Source organism: Heterocephalus glaber, unplaced genomic scaffold, assembly GCF_053883595.1.
Source record: "Heterocephalus glaber isolate CG9 unplaced genomic scaffold, H.glaber_assembly_v1.0 deba00000122, whole genome shotgun sequence".
Lineage (NCBI taxonomy): Eukaryota > Metazoa > Chordata > Mammalia > Rodentia > Bathyergidae > Heterocephalus > Heterocephalus glaber.
In genome coordinates, this window is record NW_028258138.1 from 272,837 (window position 1) to 294,504 (window position 21,668).

General features: G+C 45.9%; 1 protein-coding gene across 10 annotated transcripts in view; it reads right to left on the reverse strand.

Moving 5' to 3' along the window:
* Nucleotides 1-21,668, reverse strand: part of Pcnt (pericentrin) — a 113,330-nt gene that overhangs the window by 6,431 nt on the left and 85,231 nt on the right. For all 10 annotated transcript variants that reach the window (XR_015449997.1, XM_087207864.1, XM_087207856.1 and 7 more), the window contains 8 exons: nt 20,199-20,369; nt 19,463-19,658; nt 18,443-18,665; nt 18,089-18,239; nt 16,837-17,268; nt 12,353-12,582; nt 11,200-11,302; nt 9,437-9,610 (listed from right to left, as the gene is read on the reverse strand). Coding sequence is in view for 9 of the 10 variants with exons in the window: in XM_087207864.1 (XP_087063990.1) it covers nt 9,437-9,610; nt 11,200-11,302; nt 12,353-12,582; nt 16,837-17,268; nt 18,089-18,239; nt 18,443-18,665; nt 19,463-19,658; nt 20,199-20,369 (1,680 nt within the window). In the remaining variant the exon portion in view is untranslated. The remainder of the gene's footprint in view (nt 1-9,436; nt 9,611-11,199; nt 11,303-12,352; nt 12,583-16,836; nt 17,269-18,088; nt 18,240-18,442; nt 18,666-19,462; nt 19,659-20,198; nt 20,370-21,668) is intronic.

The window sequence follows — 21,668 nt, forward strand, 5'->3', positions numbered from 1 at the left end:
GAGTGTGTCAAGTGGTGTGTGTGAGAACATGAAAAGTGCTTTCTTTTTCCTATCTCTTTGCAACAAAAGAAGGGGCATCATCACTGATCTAAGGACATATGTGTATACAGGGAGCACTACAATAACCCAATACACCTATCCCACAGTGAAGGTGAAGCCAGACAAGCCTCAAAAGAAACAAAGGACTTTAAAACTTACTCAAAGAAACAAATAATCTGAATTGTCCTGTAGCTAGCTAAAAACATCACATCTGTCATTTAAAATTTTCCAAGAAGAAGACACTAGGCCCGGATGTGTTCACTGATGAATTTCAACAAATATTTCAATAAAACATATCAGCTCTACATTTCTTCCAGAAAAAAGAAGAGAGGAAATATGTCCCAGCTCATTTTAGGAGCCCAAATCAGACAACCAATACAAGAAAACTCGAGGATCAAAAGTCCTTCTGAATGGTCATATAGAATGCTCAACAAATGCCTATAATCCCAGCACCCGGGAGGCAGAGGCAGGAGGATCGGTGCGAGTTTGAGGCTAACTTGAAGTGCAAAGCAAGACCTTATCTCAAAAAAAAAACAGAAAAGAAAAAAAGAATGCTCAATGAAATATTAAAACCAACCTCAGCACAATAGGAGGCTGAGGCAGGATGATCACAAGTTCAACCTAGCTTTAGCAAGACTGTATCCCTAAAAATAAAACGGCTGAAAGGTAGCTCAGTATAAAGGCCCCATACTAAAATAAATAAATAACATAAATAACAAACGATAACTGAGTGGGGCTCTTTCCGGGACTACAAGATAAAAGTCTAAGTAATCTACTTTATTAACAAACTAAACAACAAAAACGACATGGTCAGAGTAAAAGATACAGAGAAGCACAGCACATCTCCACATTCATTCATAACTTTAAAAAAAACCACTCAGCTAAGTAGGAACGTAAGGGTTCTTTTCAAATTGAGTGCTCAGATCATAGATCTGCACCACCATGCTTGGCTTCCATTTTTTACTATAAATAATGATGCTGTGAAATTTTATGCACAAGTTTTTATGTTTATATTTTTGTTTCTCTTGGATAAATACTTAAGTGATGGGATTGCTGGTAACACAGTAACTATTTTATCTTTTGAGGAACTGTCAGGCTATTTTACAAAGTAAGGGAACCATTTTATATTCCCATCCAGTTCTTTCTACACTGATCTAAATTCAACACTATCTTAATTTTTAAAAACCAGCAGGATCCTAAAACTTACATTGAAAGGTAGAGGAACTAGAACAGCCAAACAATCTGAAAAACAAAAAAAAGTTGGAGAATTCACACTACCCAATATGAAGATGTAATATAAACCTCCATAACTCAGGCACCTGGTAAATGACAGACAATTTACAGAACAATGGAAAAGAAAAGTATCCAGAAATAATACAGTCATGCTGTGATGGATTTTGACCTACATACGAAGACGATTCAATAACAGAACGATTGGACACACACACACACATATATATATGTGTGTGTGTGTATGTATATATATATACACAAATGATCATTGACCCTCCAGGCCCTAAACAAAAGTTCATTCAAAATAGACCACAGACCTGGAAAGTAAAATGATCAAACGCTTGGCATGACCCACGAAGGTCAAATCAACACACTGGAGTTCATAAAAATTAAGAAACTTCACTCCGTGCATCAGTCAAGCACTGTGAAGCTCCTCGGCGGCACCCTGGTTCCTGCCCACGCCACAGTGAGGTCCCAGGCGTGGCTTGGAGCCCCGGCCCCCATCCAACGCTCCGCTTAGCCCCACGGGCGCCTCCAAGGCCTAGTTCCACTCTCCCTCCCCCCGCCCTCTGGCTCTTGTGCTACCTGGTCCCGCACTACAGAGGCACAGGGGATTATACTACACATAGTTAAATGTGATAGATTAATAACTACCACAAATTGTCATTTTCTAAGCTGCGCTTGATGCTGTGTAATTGCTGGTTGTATCATTTGGTCTAACATGTTGTGATTGATCTAATCAGTTTTCCTTCCTGGAATAAGGAAAATAAAATAGCCTCAGAGTCATTAGAGCCTCAAAACCTAAACACAAGCCATATCTGGAAGACACTTCTGAAAAGCAATCATTCCACAAGGGTTTTAAACACAAGCAACAAAGATACCTGCATTAAGCAATTTTGAAATATCAACCCGAAAATTAAACCAAGGACAGTACCAAAAACAAAAATGAGAAGACATTTAAATAAGGCACAAACGCAGGCTTCCACGCCACAAAAAAGGAAATTCTGGGGGGAAATGAGGTGGAAAAGTCTGATAATCAACCACCTGGACACCCTGAACTGATAGCACAGGAAGTAACAAAGCAGATGCACGAGGCTCTAGAAAAATTCAAAGCAGAAATAATCTCCCAGATAAATACAGAGATGGTGAGTAGAGTGAAAGACATGATTAGAGGCTCTAGAGAAGAAACAGATAAGAAAAGAGATGAGGTCAGAAACATGCTGGAAGCCATGAATGCCCAGCATAAGAAAGAAATGGAAACCATGATCACCCAACATAAATAAATGGAATCCATGAAACAGATTCAAACAGATATTCAGGAGATTAAAAACTCCACTGATACCATGCAGAGCAGACTAAAAGAATCTGAAGACAGAATATCAGATATAGAAGACAGGATTGCAGTTAAGGACCATGAAAACAAAGATTTCTTACAGATAGTTAGGGACCACGAGAAAGCAATCCAACAGCTGCTGGATGATGCAAAAAAGAATAACATAAGACTGATAGGGGTCCACAAAAAAACAGGAGAAAGTACAATAGACATTAAAAAACTGTTCACAGAAGTAACAGTAGAAAACTTCCCAGACAGAGATAGAGAATTGGACATACAGATAAATGAGGCATATAGAACTCCAACTAGCCATGACCAAAAAAAATCTACACCTAGACATATAATTGTTAAGATCCCAGAAACCCAAGAGAAGAACAAAACTCTACAGGCAGTTACAGAAAAGAAACAAATCACCTACAAAGGAAAGCCCATCAGAATCACGGCAGGTTTCTCAACACAACCCCTCAAATCAAGGAGAGCCTGGAGTGAAGTATTTCAAGCTCTAAAAGAAACTAACTTCCAACCTAGACTGTTGTATCCAGCAAAATTATCTTTCAAAATCAATGGGGAAATTAGATACTTTCATGTCAAAGAACACCTGAGAAATCTCATGAACACCAAACCAGCACTACAAACAATTTTATGCAATATCTTAGAAAAAGACAATGAAGGTCACAACTCCATGAGGGCCAACAGAGAGAAGACACCACGCAAGGTAAGACACGAAAGGGAAAGGGGGAAAAATAAGAAATAAAAGCCAACAATAGTAAAACATCATGACAAGGATGAGTCAGTATCTCTCAATTATAACTATCAATGTTAATGGCCTCAATTCACCAATCAAAAGAAATAGACTGGCAGAATGGATTAAGAAGCAAAATCCAGCAATATACTGTATACAAGAAACACACCTAACTCAAAAAGAAATTCATAGACTGAAAGTAAAAGGATGGAAAACAGTTAAAAAGCAGGGGTAGCCATCTTATTTGCAGAAAAAGTAGATTTCAAACCAAAACTAATTAAGAGAGACAAAGATGGTCACTACATCCTTGTGAACGGAACAATCCAAGAGGAAGAGATGACGGTCCTAAATATTTATGCACCAAATACAAATGCCCCCAACTATACAAAACAAATATTAATGGACATGAAAAACCAAATAAGCAATAACATAATTGTAGTGGGGGACCTCAACACCCTTCTATCACAAATAGACGGATCATCTAGAAAAAAATTAACAATGAGATTCTAGAACTGAACCAAGCTATTGAACAAATGGACTTAACAGATGTTTAGAGTGTTCCACCCCACAAAATCAGAATACACATTCTTTTCAGCTGCACACGGGTCATTCTCCAAAACAGCTCACATGCTAGCTCATAGGGCATATCTAAGTAAATGTAAAAGAACTGAAGTTATCCCCTGTATATTATCAGACCATAGTGCAATAAAATTGGAGATCAATAACATAAGAAACCACAAAATGCCCACAAACACATGGAAATTGAATAACATCCTCCTGAACAACCAATGGGTCACAGAGGAAATTACAGAAAAAATTAGAAAGTTTCTACAAGTAAATGATAATGCCAGTACAACATACAGGAATCTTTGGGACACAATGAAAGCAGTTCTACGTGGAAAATTCACAGCAGTGAATGCCCATATTAGGACAACAGAGAGAGAGAACTCAGTTAAATAACCTAATGCAGAACCTCAAGCTCCTAGAAAAAGAAGAGCATAACAAACCCAAAGCTCGTACAAGAAAGGAAATTATAAAGATTTGAGCAGAAATCAATGCAATGGAGACTAAGAGAATGATACAAAAAAAAATCAATGAATCGAAGAGCTGGTTTTTTGAAAGAATAAATAAAATTGATAAACCTTTAGCCAACCTTATCAAAAAAAGGAAAGAAAAGGCTCAAATCCATGCAAGTAAGAATGAAAAAGGTGAAGCCACAACAGATCCAGCAGAAATCCAGAGGATCATCAATACCTACTTTGAGAACCTGTACTCTAATAAAATGGAAAACACAGAAGAAATGGACAGATTCCTAGATACACATGAATTGCCAAAGTTAAATGAAGAAGATATAGAAATTCTAAACACCCCAATAACAATGAGTGAAATTGAAAATGTAACAAAAAATTTACCAACAAAGAAAAGCCCCAGGTCCTGATCACTTCACTGCTGAATTCTACAAGACATTTACAGAAGAACTATTGCCACTGCTCTTTAAACTCATCAAGGAAATTGAAAGGGAAGCAAAGCTTCCAAATTATTTCCTGGAAGCAAATGTTACTTTGATTCCAAAACCAGGGAAAGACCTAACCAAAAAAGAGAACTACAGGCCAATCTTCCTAATGAACATAGATGCAAAAATCCTCAACAAGATACTGGCAAACAGAATACAGAGTGTCATCAAGAAGATCATACATCCTGACCAAGTCGGATTTATCCCAGGGATCCAAGGATGGTTCAAAATTCGTAAATCAATAAATGTAATACACTATATTAACAAAGTCAAGGACAAAAACCATATGATCATCTCAACAGATGCAGAAAAGGCACTTGACAAAATCCAACACCCATTCATGATAAAAACCCTACAGAAATTTGGAATAGAAGGTCTTTATCTCAACCTGATTAAGGCTGTCTATGAAAAACCATCAGCCAACATCATACTAAATGGTCAGAAACAAAACTTTCACGCTAAAATCAGGAACAAGACAAGGATGCCCGCTAGCACCACTCCTGTTCAATATGTTCTGGAAACATTAGCCATAGCAATTAGAAAAGAGAAAGAAATAAAAGGAATAAAGATAGGAAAGGAAGAAGTTAAACTGTCATTATTTGCTGATGATATGATACTTTACATAGACGACCCAAAAAACTTGGTCAAAAGTCTTCTAGACCTAATTGCCAGACTCAGTAGAGTAGCTGGATATGAGGACAACACTCAAAAAACAATAGCCTTCTTATACACAAATAACAGACTCACTGAGAGAGAAATTAGGGAAACAATTACTTTTATAATAGCATCCAAAAAAAAGGAGAAATATCTAGGAATCAGTCTAACAAAGGAAGCAAAAGACCTCTACACTGATAACTACAGCTCTCTGAAAAAGGACATCGAGGAGGACATAGGGAAATGGAAAGACATCCTTTGTTCCTGGGTAGGAAGAACCAATATAGTGAAAATGGCCATACTTCCAAAACTACTATATAGATTCAATTCAATGCTGATTGAAATTCCAACAATATACTTCACAGAACTAGAGAAAACAATCCAAAAATTCATTTGGAACCTGAAGAGACCTAGAATAGCAAAAGAAATTCTAGGCAACAGAGATATGGCTTAGGGGTATCATAATCCCCAACTTGAAACTATACTACAAAGCTAGTGTGATAAAAACAGCATGGTACTGGCAAAGAAACAGACCTGAAGATCAGTGGAATAGATTAGAAGATGCAGAAACAACTCCAGACATACTCAGCCACCTCACCTTTGACAAAGGAGCCAAGCACCCTCATTGGAGGAAAGATAGCCTGTTCAATAAATGGTGTTCGAAAAACTGGATTTCAGTGTGCCAAAGATTAAAACTAGACCCATACTTGTCACTGTGCACTAAACTAAGATCAAAGTGGATTAAAGAGCTAAATATTAAGACAGAAACACTAAACTTGCTGGAAGATAAGTTAGGTAGAACTCTCAATGACATTGGCATAGGGAAAGACTTTATGAACAAATCAGTAGCACAGGAGCTAACAAAGAATCAACAACTAGGATCTCATCTTATTAAAAAGCTTCTGCACTGCAAGCGAAACCACCAACAGAGCTAAGAGACAACCTACAATATGGGAAGAAATTTTTAGCAGCTGTACCTCAAAGGTCTACTATCAAGAATTTATAAAGAATTGAAAAAAATCAGAGCCCCCCCCCCAAATTCAAAGACCCAATTCAAAAATGGGCATCTGAAATGAAAAGACATTTCTCAGATAAAGAAGTAAAAACAGCAAATAAATATATGAAAAAATGTTCAACATCACTGGTCATTCAAGAGATGCAGATAAAAACAACACTGAGATTCCACCTCACACCACAAAGAATGGCTGCTATCAAGAAATCAATAACAAATGCTGGCGGGGGTTTGGAGAGAAAGGAACCTTCTCCATTGTTGGTGGGAGTGCAGACTGGTGCAACCACTGTGGAAATCCGTATGGAGATACCTCAAAGAACTAGGACTAGAGGTCCCATTTGACCCAGCTATTCGCCTACTGGGTATCTTCCCCAAAGAATTAAAAGAATCGTGCCACAGCGATATATGTGCACCTTTTTTTATAGTGGCACAGTTTGTAATAGCTAAAGCTTGGAAACAGGCCAAGTGCCCATCAACTGGAAACTGGATAAAGAAGATGTGGTTTTTTTATAAAATGGAGTACTACTCAGCCATAAAGAAGGAGAAACTAGAGTCATTTATAGTGAAATGGATGCATATTGAGGCCATGCTCTTAAGTGAAATAAATACGACACACATGTGTAAATACTGAATAGTTTCTCTAGTGTGAGAAACTGGAAGTGTAAATAAGGATGAAAATGATTAAAATGAATAATTGATAATCTGAAATAGGAAAAGGTCCAAAGGTGTAGCGGTTGTGGGGTGGGAGGGAAAAGGGAAGAAGGGAAAGGAAAAATTACGAGAAAGAAAAAAAAGATGGAAACAAAGTCTATGTAAATAGGGAAGGGTGGAGGGGGTGAAGGGCACATAGGTAATGGGGGAAAAAATAAGAACTAAGATACATCATGTTCAGGTACAAACATCCAATGGTAAATGTAAATGTACTGTATACCTAAAATGTACCAATTAATATATAAATTTTAAAAAAAAACAACTTCTGGGCCGGGGATTCAGCTCAGTGGTTTCACCGCCTGCTGCACAAGCACAAGGACTGGAGTTCGATCCCTGGTACCAAAAAAAGAAAAATAAAAAGAAAGAGAAACTTCTGCATCTCAAAGGAAACTACAGAGAAAGACGAGATCAGCATGGACTGGTAGAAAATATTTCACATTCCTGACAAAGGAGTTACATCCAGAATATATAAAACAATTTCCAAAGCTAAAGTGGATGAAAACAAAAAATCCAATTCAAAAATAGGCAAAAGATCTTAATGGATACTTCACCAAAAAAGATACACAGATGGTAGAAAAAACCTGAAAAGATGCCCAACGCTTGAGCCATCAGGGACAGGTTCCTTACAACAGCTCAGAGACACCACATTCCACCTGTCATCGTCCCTGGGACCCTCTGCTTGGAGGAGGACGACCACAGGCCCCTTCCTGGTGTTTTCACCAGAGACAAAACCTGTGTCCATGCACTGCCCTGTGCAGTCTGTTGTGGCACAAGCTCAGAGCTATGGTGCTATAGCCAGCTCTGAGGCACAGCCAAGGGTTACAGTGTTAGACTTTGAATTCTCAAGAACCCCATGGTCACTTGAAGAGGTGGGAACAAACGCTGGCAGGCTCAGAGGAATTCAGAAGAGTTCCTGTTCAAAGTCTGCGCACTGTACCAGAAATGAGAGCCTCCTTACACAGGGATCTACAGGTAGGTGAGCATGCTCACTGAGCAGAGGGGCGGGGTTACAGAACATCCCTGAAAGGGGTGGGGCTAACAACATCCCTGAGAGGGGTGGAGCTTAACAGAATGTTCCTGAAAGGTCACACAGTTCAAACAGTCACAGGACATTTTGATACACTGCGCAGGAGCCCAGCAGCACAAACTCACACTTCATGAACATAACATTCTGTGGGGAAAAATGGAGGCAAGGCAAGGCCTGTATTATTGCATAGTATTGCTCTATCAGTCTGCCATAGAATTTGCAACAATCAAAAACTGACAACCATCCACACATCCTCTAGTGGCCTGTCCACCCCACCAAACACTGCTTAGAAATAAAAAGGAAGCATCCAAGAGGTTATTGACAACTGATGGAGAGGTGGAAGTGGCCCTCCTAGGGAGCCACGTGCTGCCTGGTTTCCCTATGGGATGTTCGGCATTGGCACTGGAGAAGGGCCCAGGTCGGCACAGGCCTCGCTGTGGGAGTGGGAGCCTATGGCCGTGCTCCTTGGGGAGCCAGCTTTGCTCCACATGCATAATGGTGGTGGCCATGCAGGTTACCAAAATGTGCACACGGGAAACTTGCATGACATCACACCAAAAACGGCAAGTTTTACTGCATGTAAATTTAAAAATAAATTTGTAAGTCTTCACTATAAAAAAGTAAAGCAAATCACAAACAAAAAACACCTAACTAGGGCCGGGGATTTAGCTCAGTGGTTCCGCCGCTTGCCTTGCAAGCACAAGGACCCAAGTTCGATCCCCAGTACCAAAAAACAAAACAAAACAAAAAAACAAAAAAAACCCCTAACTATATCACACTGTACCATTAGGAAAACTGTAAATCATTTTAATAGCCAAATAAAACTAATTTGATCAGATAATCATATTCTTAGTCAAAGTTTCCTTTTATGAAGATGAACAAATCTATGCAGAGGCCAGGATTACATGGGATACTGCATGTGTATGCTTGTGACTAAAGTAGAAACATCACTGCTATGACGGTAAATAAAACGTTCTGGGTTGGGTGCAGTACTATGCACCATAATCCAGGCAACACAAACAAACATTCTGGAACACTGAGCGAGACTTCACACTAGAGGAGACAGAGCCCACAAGGGCCAGGCAGGGACAGTGACCGCAGCGCTAGAACTGGGAAGGGGCCTAAGAGAGCAAGGACTGCGCCCAAGACAGGAGGAGGGTATGGACACTCACACTGAGGATGCAGCCCTTCTGCACATGGTGCCTCAGGGTCTTCTCGAGCCTGGACATGGCCTTGCACAGCTCTGCCTTCTCCTGGGTCACAGTGCTGATGGCTTTTGTGAGAGAATCATTGTCTCTCAACAGCACATCCACCAACTGTACTTGTAGCTCTGCTGCCATTTTTTTCTTGAAAAGGAGAAAACAAATTTATAAAATATTTTGTTAGCCAGCCACACGGGTGCACACCTGCAATCCTATGTACTCAGAAGGCTAAGGTAAGAGAAACTCGAGTTCAAGACCAGCCTGGGCAACTTAGTCACAGTATGTCTCAAAATAAAATAATAAAGGGCTGGGGATGTGGCTCAGTGGTAGAGCAATCACCTAGCATGCACAAGGCCCTGAGTTCAATCCTCAGTACTGACCCCCCAAAAAACAATGTTTTTGTTGTGGCTGTAAAAAGACAGGCATGTAATTGTCATTGGTATTTTCAGTACTTGTGAACATGTGTGAAGTTGGACAGCTGCAGGGTTGGGCATAGCTAGGTTATCTACAGGACAGGAAGTAATGAAAGTCATCAAGTCACATTTCTTTTCAGTCCTCTACAAAATATTTTGTACAAAACTGGACTCTATGAATAGTACAGGCCTGTTAAAAAATGCAAACCTTTTCTAATTTTCAATAGGACCATAAACAGAGGTGGGACACTGAGAGGTAACATCCTAAGGGGTCAAATGCCTAAGTCCCTTAAAACAGGCAGAAGGGGGCCGGGGATTTAGCTCAGTGGTTCCTCAGCCTGCCTCGCAAGTGCAAGGTCCCAAGTTCGATCCCTGGTACCAAAACAAACAAAAAACAAATAAAGAAGGGCCGGGGATTTAGCTCAGTGGTTTCACTGCCTGCTGCACAAGCACAAGGACCGGAGTTTGATCCCCGGTACCAAAAAAAAATAAAAATAAAAAAGAATAAAACAGGCTGAGGATGTAGTTCGGTGCAAAGGCTTTGGGGTTCAATCCCCAGTACTGGCAACAAAATAAGGCCCACTGTCTTCACAATCAGAATATTTGGCCACTGAGGGAGGCAATGCAAAGCTCACCAGTGACCCATAGCAAGAGGGACAGGACACACACCATCCATGACCTCGGCAGGCAGGGTTGGAGGGCAGGTAGGTGGCAGTGAGCAGCTGTCCTGCTACCTGACCCCAAACTGTAGAGAGCACCATGACACTGCCATAATTTCATAAGTGCCCCAGAATTTCAGGCAGTGCTTAGGCCCACAGTCAGGACCTGTGAACTCCTCCAGTGACAGCTTATGGGGAGCGTGGAGCTCCCAGGAGCCTGGGATTTCATTTCCCACTGAAGCCTTCAGGGAGACAGACATCTATCAGTGGAGTGAGGGGCTTTCTGGGGCATCTCCCCCCAGCAGAGCAGACCCGAGCTCACCCCCCCTTCCACATCCCCAGGGTGGGTCTAGCCATGTGCAAAGGGGAAGTCCAGACAGCCTCACAGCCTTGTAGGCAGTGCATTCAAACCCCAAAGATGATGCACTGGGCACCAGGATGCAGAGGGCATCTAGCACCTGTGTCACAGGTGGCAAACTCAGACAGTAAGGGAGGAAGGAATCACCAACCAAAAATAAAAATGAAACTGGAAAGCTGGCACGATGTCCTTCCAGACAGCCTCAGCCCCATCTGTCAGGGGCAGAGCAAGCACAGAGAAGATGCAGAGTGGGCAGGAGAAGCTCTCAGGATGAAAGGCAACAGATTACCTCTCCAGTCTTACCTGGGAGGAGGCAGACATGCTCAGTTCAGACTTCAGCCCCTGCAAAGTCTGCACTAAAGATGACACGGCCTTCTCGCTGGGTAAGGTCCAATCATTAAGTGTCCTGTAAAAACAAATGGCTATTCAGAAGGTTCACACATACCCTAAATGACTGTCATCCTGAGCTGTGCAAGAAAACTCTGCTGAAGAGACAGCCAGTGAGCAGCCCTGCCTGTGTGGATCACCCATCTGGCCTCCTGGCGAGTCTCATCCTGCCACCAGGGTCCCTGATGGCAGGGCTGGGAAGCCCTCTTCTGACTGTGGCGGAGGGTGGCAGGTCTGCAGGAGGACAGACTGACAACTGACTTCAAGGGGGACCCCGAGTGCCCATACCCCAGCACTACTGCTTCCTGTGTTCTAAATGAAACCACTCAGAAACTATGCTCTTGTAGAATCAAACTCAAGTACCAACGGGAAAAACTCTTATGAGCTAAATTTCTGTGTACGAAATGGCAAACATCAACATTGGCTTTCCTGCTCCTACAAAGCATGGTGGGCACAACTCTAACAGGTGAGTCTTGTCCCAGCTGTGCGGCCCCAGAGGCTTCAGGGTGATGCAGACATAGCGCCCAACCTTGGTGGACAAAGGCGGGGTGGAAGTGACACTGGGGGACACCTGAGCCCAGAGCTCCGGGTAGGAGGGAAAGAACCAATCTAGACAGAACTTGGAAGCCCACAGTCAGATGTACAGCACCAATAGTAAAATGTAGAAAATACGATTTGTTAGGATCTTTCAGGGGAGCCGGGCCCATTAATTTATCCAAATTATAGAAAGGGAGATGGCATGTGAGCTCATTAAAACATGGTCCTGAAGTCAAAGATGCCCAAAACGTCAGACCTTCCCTTATATAAAAGGGCACAATGGTGCACCCTGTGATCCCAAGTACTGAAGAGGCTGAGGCAGAAGGGTTTCTCAAGTTAAAAGGGCAGCCTGGGCAACTTAGACACTGTCTCAAAATAAAATTTTTTTAAAAAGAGCTGAAAGTCAGCATCAGAACACCTGCCTAGCATGCACGAGGCCCTGGATTCACTCCTCAGCACCATACACACAAAAAAATCAAGACGGCCTGCACTGGCAGGATACTAGCTGGAGCCCAGCAATCCATGGCCACACCTGTCCATGGTGCGGTTGACAAAGCTGGTCAGGAGCCCAGCCACACACAGTAGCTGCTGCCGTATCTTCTCTAGTCCTTGCTGCTGTTCCCAGATACTGCTCAGCTCCAGGGAGTCCAGGAAGGGGCCACTGCCCAGGGGCACCTCCTCTTTTGACTGCAGTTCTCGCACCGTCTGCTGAAGCTGTTCAATCTTATGCTCATTGCGCTGGCGCTGTAATTCTAATTCTTGCTGTCAGTAAATGGCAAAAACACAGAGAAGGCTTCGTGTGAGTTTTCCAAAGTCATCATTCTCCTGAAGCCCCACAATGCAGTGGTGTGCAGGGGAGGCCCCTTTGTGGACCAGAAACAGCACTTGGTGGGTGGCCACACTCTTGCTTGTGCTCCTCCCTCAGGATCCCACCAACTAACCTGCCCAGCATCTTCACACAGTCAGGAAAGCCCCACCTTTACTCCTGAATGAGTAAAGATGTTACCACCCACCAGGCCCAGACTGGCCCTTGGGCCCACAGGGGAGCCTATGATGCTGAATATGGCAGGAGAGAGCTCCTTTCTGTCAGGCCTGACCTAGGTGAGTCCTTCACAAACAGGGCAAAGCAAACAGGCTGCTGTCAGCAAACGACAGGCTATTTCTCAGTAAACAGAAGACAATTTCCCCAGTGCCGAAAAGTCAAGTGACTGTCTACGCACCTGTGCTGACCGTCCTTGGATTCTGTCATAAATATTTCTTATGATCATAAACCCCCTTTTCAATACCTACATAAGCCTAACTCCTGTCCCAGTTAGCTGCTACTGTTTCTCTCCCGATGTCAGCCCACTCACTCACGGATGAAATCTCTCCCAGCTAGCTGCTGCTATTTCTCCCTCCCAATGTCAGCCCATCCACACACATGTAAGAAACTTGGCTTTTCCCAGCTAGCTGCTTGAATCTATCCTCCATTTGAGTCCCTAATTTTAGCATCTGTTCACTGGAATAAACTCCTCTTTTCCTCACAAAGGCCTATCTTGAGTGGTTTCACGTGCGCCACTTAAACACGCTTATAACACACCTGTGCATACCCATGCACGTATGCCACAAGCCAGCACAGACGTGGAAAAGCACAAGCGTGTGCACACAAACAGGCATGCACACACAAAGGCCTGGACCTGCCGCAGCGGTGCCACACCAGCCACGGTGGGGCCTGGGCTCTGCCTGCTCTTCTGGGAAGTGCAGGTGAGCTCAGCCACTCAGCGCCCCGGCACCTCAGAGGTGCTGAGCCTTGTGCTGGGTGAAGCGGAAATGACTGACGAATGCTTGGACTCCCTGCATGGGCCCCACTCCCACCAGGAGGCGGCTGAGTGCACACTGGCAGGGAAGGCAGGGTGGCCCAGCAGGACTCCCCGCGAGCAAACGAGGGTGAAAAAGGCGAGAAGAGCACCCCAAGCCGGACTGGAGGCCCACATGGAGCCTGGGGCGCAGCACATGCACCATGCCCTCCGACATCAGCTCAGTGCACATGCACTGTTACCATTTTCCTGGAGAGGAAAGCTAAGCTTCTATTGTTTGGAGTTGGCAATTCTGGCCCTGCAAGGACCACTGGCAAAGTTCTGGCAGCCTGGCCAGAGAAGAATACTGTGGTCCTGGTCACTGGGGCCAGCTGCAAATACCACCAGACTCCTGCCCCTAATGTCACATCAAGAGCAATTCCCAGCTTCACACACAAGATGTTTCTCTCTATTCACTTTCCAGCAATAGGACACCAACCGTTAGATTAAACAAAGAGTTTGGCTGGAAACCACGGATATGGCTTGGGAGCTCTCTGCTAGGAACCACATTGCCTCCGATCCCCTCACCTGGACACACGCAGATGCAACGGCAGCCAGGTCGTGAGGACCCCTGTGTGGCCAGGGGTGGCAGTCGCCTCGGAGCAAATGGAGACCCTGCTGGCCAGGCTGATTCTCCCCCAACCTTTCCAGACAACACCCCTCGGCCTACAACTCCAGACAACGCCCAAGGCCTATGCCTCCAACCTCCCTGTTCTCTACACCTACAAATGATGCCAGGCTATCTACATCATCTCTTGTGATAAAACACTAATTATTTTGGAAGTTTCTTAACAGAAAATAATAATCACCTCTGAGGGCTGGGAATTTAGCTCAGCAGCATTGCATCTGCCTGACAGAGTTTGATCCCCGGTACCAAAAAAAAAAAAAAAAAAAAATCACCGCTGAAACAGTACATTGAGTAATCACTCCAACATGAACCCTGAAGGCATCTTGCCACCTAAAGAAAGCCAGTCACACAGGGAGCATGCTGCAGAGTCCCACTTACTGTGTCCTGAAGAGACATATCTAGAGACAGAGGGCAGAGCAGGGCTGCTGGGCTGGGAAAGGGGATGCTGAGTATTCCTACCCACAGGAAGGACTTCACCCAGGGTGACGGGAACCTTCCTAAACTGACTGCCATGATGGCTGCATCTCCTAGAAAATGCTCTAGACCACTGAACTGCACAATTTAAATTGAGGAACCCAATGGTATGTGCATTCTATCTCATAAAGTTGTTGTTTAAAACAACTTGGAATCTAATTTATCCTTGAAATATTTAGAAACTTACAAGTTTTGTGTTTAGAAACAGATGGTCCTGTACTATTTCACCACAGGGTAACCCCTCAGAAAGACCAGGCCTTTGGTTTTACTTGTTTTACAAATCTTTTTTTTTGGTACCAGGGATCGAACTCAGGTCCTTGCACTTGCTCAGCAGGCAGCGAAACCACTGAGCTAAATCCCTAGCCCTTACAAATCTTTTTGTAATTTCATAAAATACAAAATCAAGCAGTGAAGGTATTTTTTTAAAAGCTTTTCCTTGACATAGAATGTATCTAAAAATCAAAGTCCATTCAAAAAATGAGAGAGCAAGAGAACACTTCCCAACTCATCCTTAAACCATTGTTACTGATACAAAAACCAAAGACCAATATCCCTAAGTGAACACAAATGCAAAATACACAATAGAATACTAGCAAACTGAATCCAGCAACATATCCAGAGAATTCTTTACAATGACCAAAAAGGAGTCATCCCAGGAATGAAATAATGTCCGTAATGCCAAGACAACCACAACACTGGACATATGTCACAGTTTGAAGAAACACTGCTTCACAAAATCTAACAGACTCATGATTTAATTAAGAAAGACTGGACAACCAAGAATCAGGAGGAAGTGCTTCAGACAAAAGGTGTGGCCCAGACCCACAGCAGGCAGCACATGCAACAGGAGAAGTCTTTGTTCTCCAGACCACAGTGAAGAGGTGGTGCTCCTATCCAACACTGTGCTCCAAGTCTGAGCCAGGGCAGTCAAGAGAGGGATAAAAGACATGGGTTAGAAAAAAGAAATGAAACTGGACTATTTGCAGGCATAAGATACTATACATGGAAAATCCTTCTAAAAATAGTGAAAAATGAGCTGAGGATGTAGCTCAGTAGTAGAGTGTTTGGCTGGGATGGGTGAGATACTGACTTCAATGGCTGGTACTGCAAGAAAAAAGAAAAAAAGAGAAAAGAGTGTGAGTGTGTATCTGTGTGTGTGTGTGTGTGTGTGTATATATATATAGGAAACCAATATACACACTCAGCAAGCTTGCACAATACAAGTACAAGATCAATATATAAAAACACACTGGTAATAAACAATCTGAAAATAAAATTAAGAAAACAATTCCACCTGCAATCATACAAAAAATAATAAAATACACAGGACTAAGTTTCCTCAAAAGAAGTGTATAGCTTATATTCTAAAAGGTACAAAAGACTCCTGAAGGAAATTAAAGACCTTCGTGACCAGAGACAGTTCATGTTCATGGATGAGAACATTTACTTTGCTAAACACATCAATAGTGACCTTTAGATTCAATCCAATCCCTATTAAAATATCAACGGCCTTTTGGGCCACCTTCAAATTCACACAGAATTGCAAGGGGACCAAAGATCCAAAACCATTTTGAATAATATATCCTAATCAAAACTTGCTATATAGCTCAGTGGAGCCACCGCCTGCCTCGCAACCGCAAGGTCCCGAGTTCAATCCCCAGTACCGGGGGAAAAAAAACAACTTGCTATAAAGCTACAATAGTCCACACAGAGTGGTACTAGCATAAAGACCCACAGACCAAAGAAACAGAGGAGAGAGGCCAAGAAGACCCCCACGCCAACTCTCCCAACACTCCAATCACTGAGGATCTGTAAAGATTCACGACCTGTGCAGATGGCTCTCAACAGCTTCTCTGTGTCTCTCTGCCCCTCCTTCTCCGTCTCCGTGTTTGCTTGGCTAAGTCTGGGCTCCACTCTCCTCCCTGAATAACTCTCTCCTTGCGCTTTTGCTCACAGGTGTAACTCCTCTAACTTGGCCTGGAACCAAGCTGGTTTCTCCCCACCTCTCTCCAGAAAGCATCTCAGTTCCTGTTTGTGGATCTGCAGGGTGTCCAGAGCCAACCTTAAGGTGGCACTCACCTCCTTCTCCCTCCCGAGCTCCGTGTAGTGCTCCTGAACCTGGGCCTCCAGCTGCTGCTGAGCTTGCAGGACCTGCTGCTGCGCCACCTGGAGTGCAACCTGCAGTTCCAGCACACGAGCCTTCTCTGCCTTCAGCTTCCGCAGCATGGCGTGGTGTGCCTGTGGATGCTGAGCACCGCGGCTCAGCTGCTCTGTCAGCAGCCGCTCATGCTGCAAGGCCTCTGAGAGCTCCCGTGCATGGTTCTTCTCAGCCTCCAGGCTCCTCTGGAGCTCAGAGAGCCGGCCCCGCTCCTGCGCCAGTAAGGCCTCGCAACGCGAGTGCTCGATCTGCAGCTCTTGCTGTAGGTTGTCCCTCACCGTCTGCTCATGTTTCAAAGCTACACACAGTTGGTTGTTCTCGGTAAACTGCTTCTCCAAAGATACTTTTAATTCCTATAATGGTGAAAAGACAAGTTGAGAAAAAAATTACTCAGAAGGAAAGTACAGACTGTAAAAAGTTGTTCTGCCCAGACCTGTTTACATACTTTCACCCAAAGGCAAAAATGCCTGTTGAAAATTGTTCTATGGGTAAAAGTATGTACAAGACCTTTTTTGTTATTTTACCACCTGAGTGCACAGGTGAAGGCTGTTTCAGAAGGGGCACTGAGGAAATGCACACACACCTTCTGGATTCAGAGGTGCCCTGCTTCTCTCTTCCTCAAGAACAATACATAACCAGGATGCTCAAAGATAGCACAACCTGCTTGCTATCCACCATGGTTCCATGTTGTTGAAAGATACACAGACTTGTTGTGAGCTAGAGGATACCTGCTGGACCTGCACTCTTCAGAGCTGTCACCCACTACCTCTGCAGCTGCTGCTCTTCACGATGGCTAGTCAGGAGGCTGCGTTCCCCTTCCAGAAGCACATGCTCATGGACAGCGGGCCACTGAGGAGGGTCAGGTAGGTGTACTGCTGGCCATTATAGCTGTCTGCCTTGTAGCAGACAGCCACTGTCAAAGACTATTTTTATCAGAAAATACAGCCCTGGCCGGGGATTTAGCTCAGTGGTTCCACTACCTGCTTTGCAAGTGCAAGGTCCTGAGATTGATCCCTGGTACCAAAAAAAGAAAAGAAAATGCAGCCGTATCTCATTGCTTCAAACTGCTGTCAACCAGGCATGCTGCCACAAACAAGAGTAGGAAAGGAAGGCAGGTGAGGGCAGCTTCCTGCTTCTGATGCACTGGATGGGATGGCCTGGGCTGCCAGTCACCTCCAGGGCCTTGGTGCTCTGGCCTTCCCTCTGCAGGTGCCGCAGCTGCTCCTCCTCCTGCCGGGCCTGGAGGGCGCGCTCCTTCCCTCGCTCCTGCTCCAGCTCCTCCAGGGCAGCCTTCAGGTCACTCTCCTTCCCATCCAGCAGAGACCTGCACAGGGATGGCAGGTGGCAGTGTGCCAGGTCAGGCAGAGGCGAGGTGGAGGTGGGAGGTCCCCCTGCCCCCTCATCCATGTGGCTCCATCTCTCATTCCCAGACCCCAAACCCAAAGGCTCCTGCAGCCCTGCCAACCACAGCAGACCCAAGGACAGCAGGACTTCCACTGAAAGAGAACGGGCCAGGCAAGGCCGCACCTCAGCTGGAGAACCTCGTGCTGTGCCTCGCCCAGGGACTCCAGCAGCCTTGCGTTCTCCTGCTGGCACTCACGCAGCTCTGACTGCAGGTCCTGCACTGCGCTCTGCTCCACTGCCAGGAGCTGCCGCACGCCCCTTGCTCTTTCCTGCTCTTCGCTCAGGGTTTTCTGTAAGTCACTTGCTATACATTTTTCCTGCTCAACTTTATATGCCAACAATTCAACTGAGAAAGATAAAAACACAAGGCAGCATTATTCATGAGTTCAAAGTGTACCAGAAAAGGATGTTAAGTCAGAAAGGACATTCATTAGATGGGGCTGTGCTCATGGTGGGGAGCGGTGGCATTTCTGAGAACTAGAAGCCACTGTTTCTAAGGGAGCCAGGCCACTCAAGAACACTTCACTTCTTCCTAGGCCTTGCTCTCCTGGTTGGGAGCAGAGAACAACAGTGACAACAAGTCCCCAAGGCCTTCCTACAGTCCAGGCCAACCCCACCATTCACAGGCAACACGCCCTCCACAGAGAGAGGGAAATTCAAGCCCATATGGCTGCACTGGAAAAGTCTATCAGAAGCTGAGGAAGAAATTGCCCCACTCTGCACAAACTCTACTGGGAAACATAATGGAGGAGATGCTTCCCTCGTTGAGGCCAGTGCCTCCCAGCACCAAGGCTAGAAAAGGGCACAGGGGAGAAAGCTACAGGCAAGGCCCCTGTGCATGCACAGAGGGTCCCAGCGCCTGCAAGGCCACTCTGCCTGACGGGATCCAAGCAGGAACAGAGGCACCTACTCACACAGAACCCACACACAAGCAAGAGGGAGTGAGGAAGGAAAGGCAGCGACCCAGGGCCTGCCTGGCACAGAAGCCAGGAAAAGAAGCAGGCAACAGACGATCTGCCCACAGAAAACTCCCAAGAACCTAAGGTAGAAGCGGGAGATGAACAATGACTGGCTCCTGAACGCCAGCACCAGCTCCTCTGGGGTCCCACACTCGCCGCTGCAGTGCTGCAGGGCGGCACCCACCCTGTCTGCGTAGCTGATGCTCCTGCCGGCTGCTTCGGGCCTCTGCACTCGTGAGCGCTGCACAGAGCTGCTGCAGCTTCTCCTGGTTCTGCAGGTGTGTCATGCGCAGCTGGGCACGCAGGGCCTGAATCTCTGACAGCAGGCTGCTCCTGTCAGGCAGGCGCAGGTGTTCCCAGGGCTTCTCCTGTGGATCTCCCTGGAGTGGGGAGAGCAGATTCTGCATGGAACATGAGGGTGCCAGGCAGCAAGGCGGGAGCCCTACACACCCCGCCTCCCACAACCCACCTTTCCAGCCCCAGCTGCCGGCACCACAAGACACAGCTTATTGACCATGACTGTGCAGGGACGCAGACCTTGCTCCCAGGCACCCCTGTAGCTCTGCCTGGAAAGTAGCTATGCTGGCCCCTTGCCCTCAGCACCAGCCTGGTCCTCTACCCGAGTGCAAACAGGGTCCACACTATCTCACAGCTGATGGCCTCCACCCGGTGAGCAATGCACTTGATAGCTGGGAGGCCTGTGGGAATGGCTCTTCTGCCCACAGCAGTGAGACTCAGGCAGAACCAGTGGAATTTGTGAGGACTCATGTGTGAATGCTCAGCACCACACAGGATTTCCTCAGCCAGTTGCTACCACATCCCCGGGTGAAAGCACATGAACCACAATTCACAGAGAAGCAGTTTCCGTCACCCTCTCCTAGGGCCAGGCTCCAAGGCACAGACGCAGGGCTGCTGCTCACCTGCTCCTGGGCGACTTTCTCCAGCTTCCTGCACAGGAGGCTGTGACCCCACGGGTCTGAGACACAGGGTCTGGGCTGCAGCTCTGCTTGCACCATGTTCTGCTCCTTCTCAAACATCTGGGTGGCCTCCAGAAACTCTGCCCTCCAGTCAAAGCGCGAGTCCAGGAGCTCCTGCAAAGTTGAAGCAAGGACCTTAGTGCTGAGCTGGGGTGCAGCTCAGTGGGAGACAGGTGGCCAGCATTCATGCGACCCCGAGTTCCACCCCCAGCACTGCTAAATAAATAAGTAAATGAAAAGAAGGAAGGAAGGGAGGGAGAAAGAGAGGAAGGGGAAGGGGCATTATTCTTTCTCCAGTGCATGCTGCAAGCACTGTGTGGGCTGGATATCTGAGTCCCTCAGATTCCTAAGTTGGACCCTGATCCCTGATATGACTATACTTGGAGACAGGACCTTGTGAAGGTTGAAAGTGGTCACAGCGCGGCCCAGGTCATTGGTAAGAAAAGCACCCCCCCACCCCATGAGGAGGAGGCCATCTACAAACCAGGAACTGGGCCCTCATCTGAGCCTGGCCCTGCTGCCACCAGATCTCAGGCTCCCACCACGCAGACCCATTAAAAATAAACATCTGTGGTGCTTTGTAAGGCAACTGAACAGAGGGAGAACCAAGGCAGCCATTCTGACAGAGGAGGAGACATGTAAGGGTAGAGGCAGATGCCACCAACATGAGCAAGCGACTAACACAGAGGAGGGTGAAATTCTACCAAGCGGGAGGTCCAGAGTGCCTCTCCTTCTCTCTCCACTGCTGCACAGTCCCCAGGGACTGTGGCCAGGAGCGAGCACCCCATGGCTCAAGGACACACAGCCTGTGTGGGCAGGGTCCACTAGTGGGCACCAGCCACAGGCTACCGTTTTCCTGGCCCAGGGACACAGCCCTTCCATCCGTCCTGGATGTTCACCCAGCAGGAAGAAGCAGGTGGGGGATGGGGCTGCAGGGGAGGGGGAGTGAGGCTCATGCTGAGGCCCAGAAGGGGGCTCGCTGTGGTGAGCCCTGGGCTCTTAAAGGTGACAGCAAATGATGGGTAGGGGCCAGGTCCAAGAGTGAGGGAGGAAGTTTAGAGGGAGGAAGGAGGAAATGCGGGGTCCACCTGCAGGTCACAGCAAATCCTCAGAACCATGGAACCAGGAGAACACCTCTGGCCTTGTCCTCTTAGCTCACAAGGAGACCACCTCCCTCTGACCACAGGGAGCCTCCAGTGTACATCTGCTAGGAACAGCAGGCAGAGCCAGCATGGCCACGGGGTAGGGGCTGCAGGTCTTGTTTTCAATCTGTTCCTTTAGCTGCACTAAATAGACCCTCATCTCTATGCATGGTTCCCCTTGGTTGCTATAAGCTCCAAAGTCCTTTGGAAATAGGTATGTGAGGTCCGCACAAAGTGCATTTCCTCAGGTTAGGGTGTAGCTTAGAGGTAG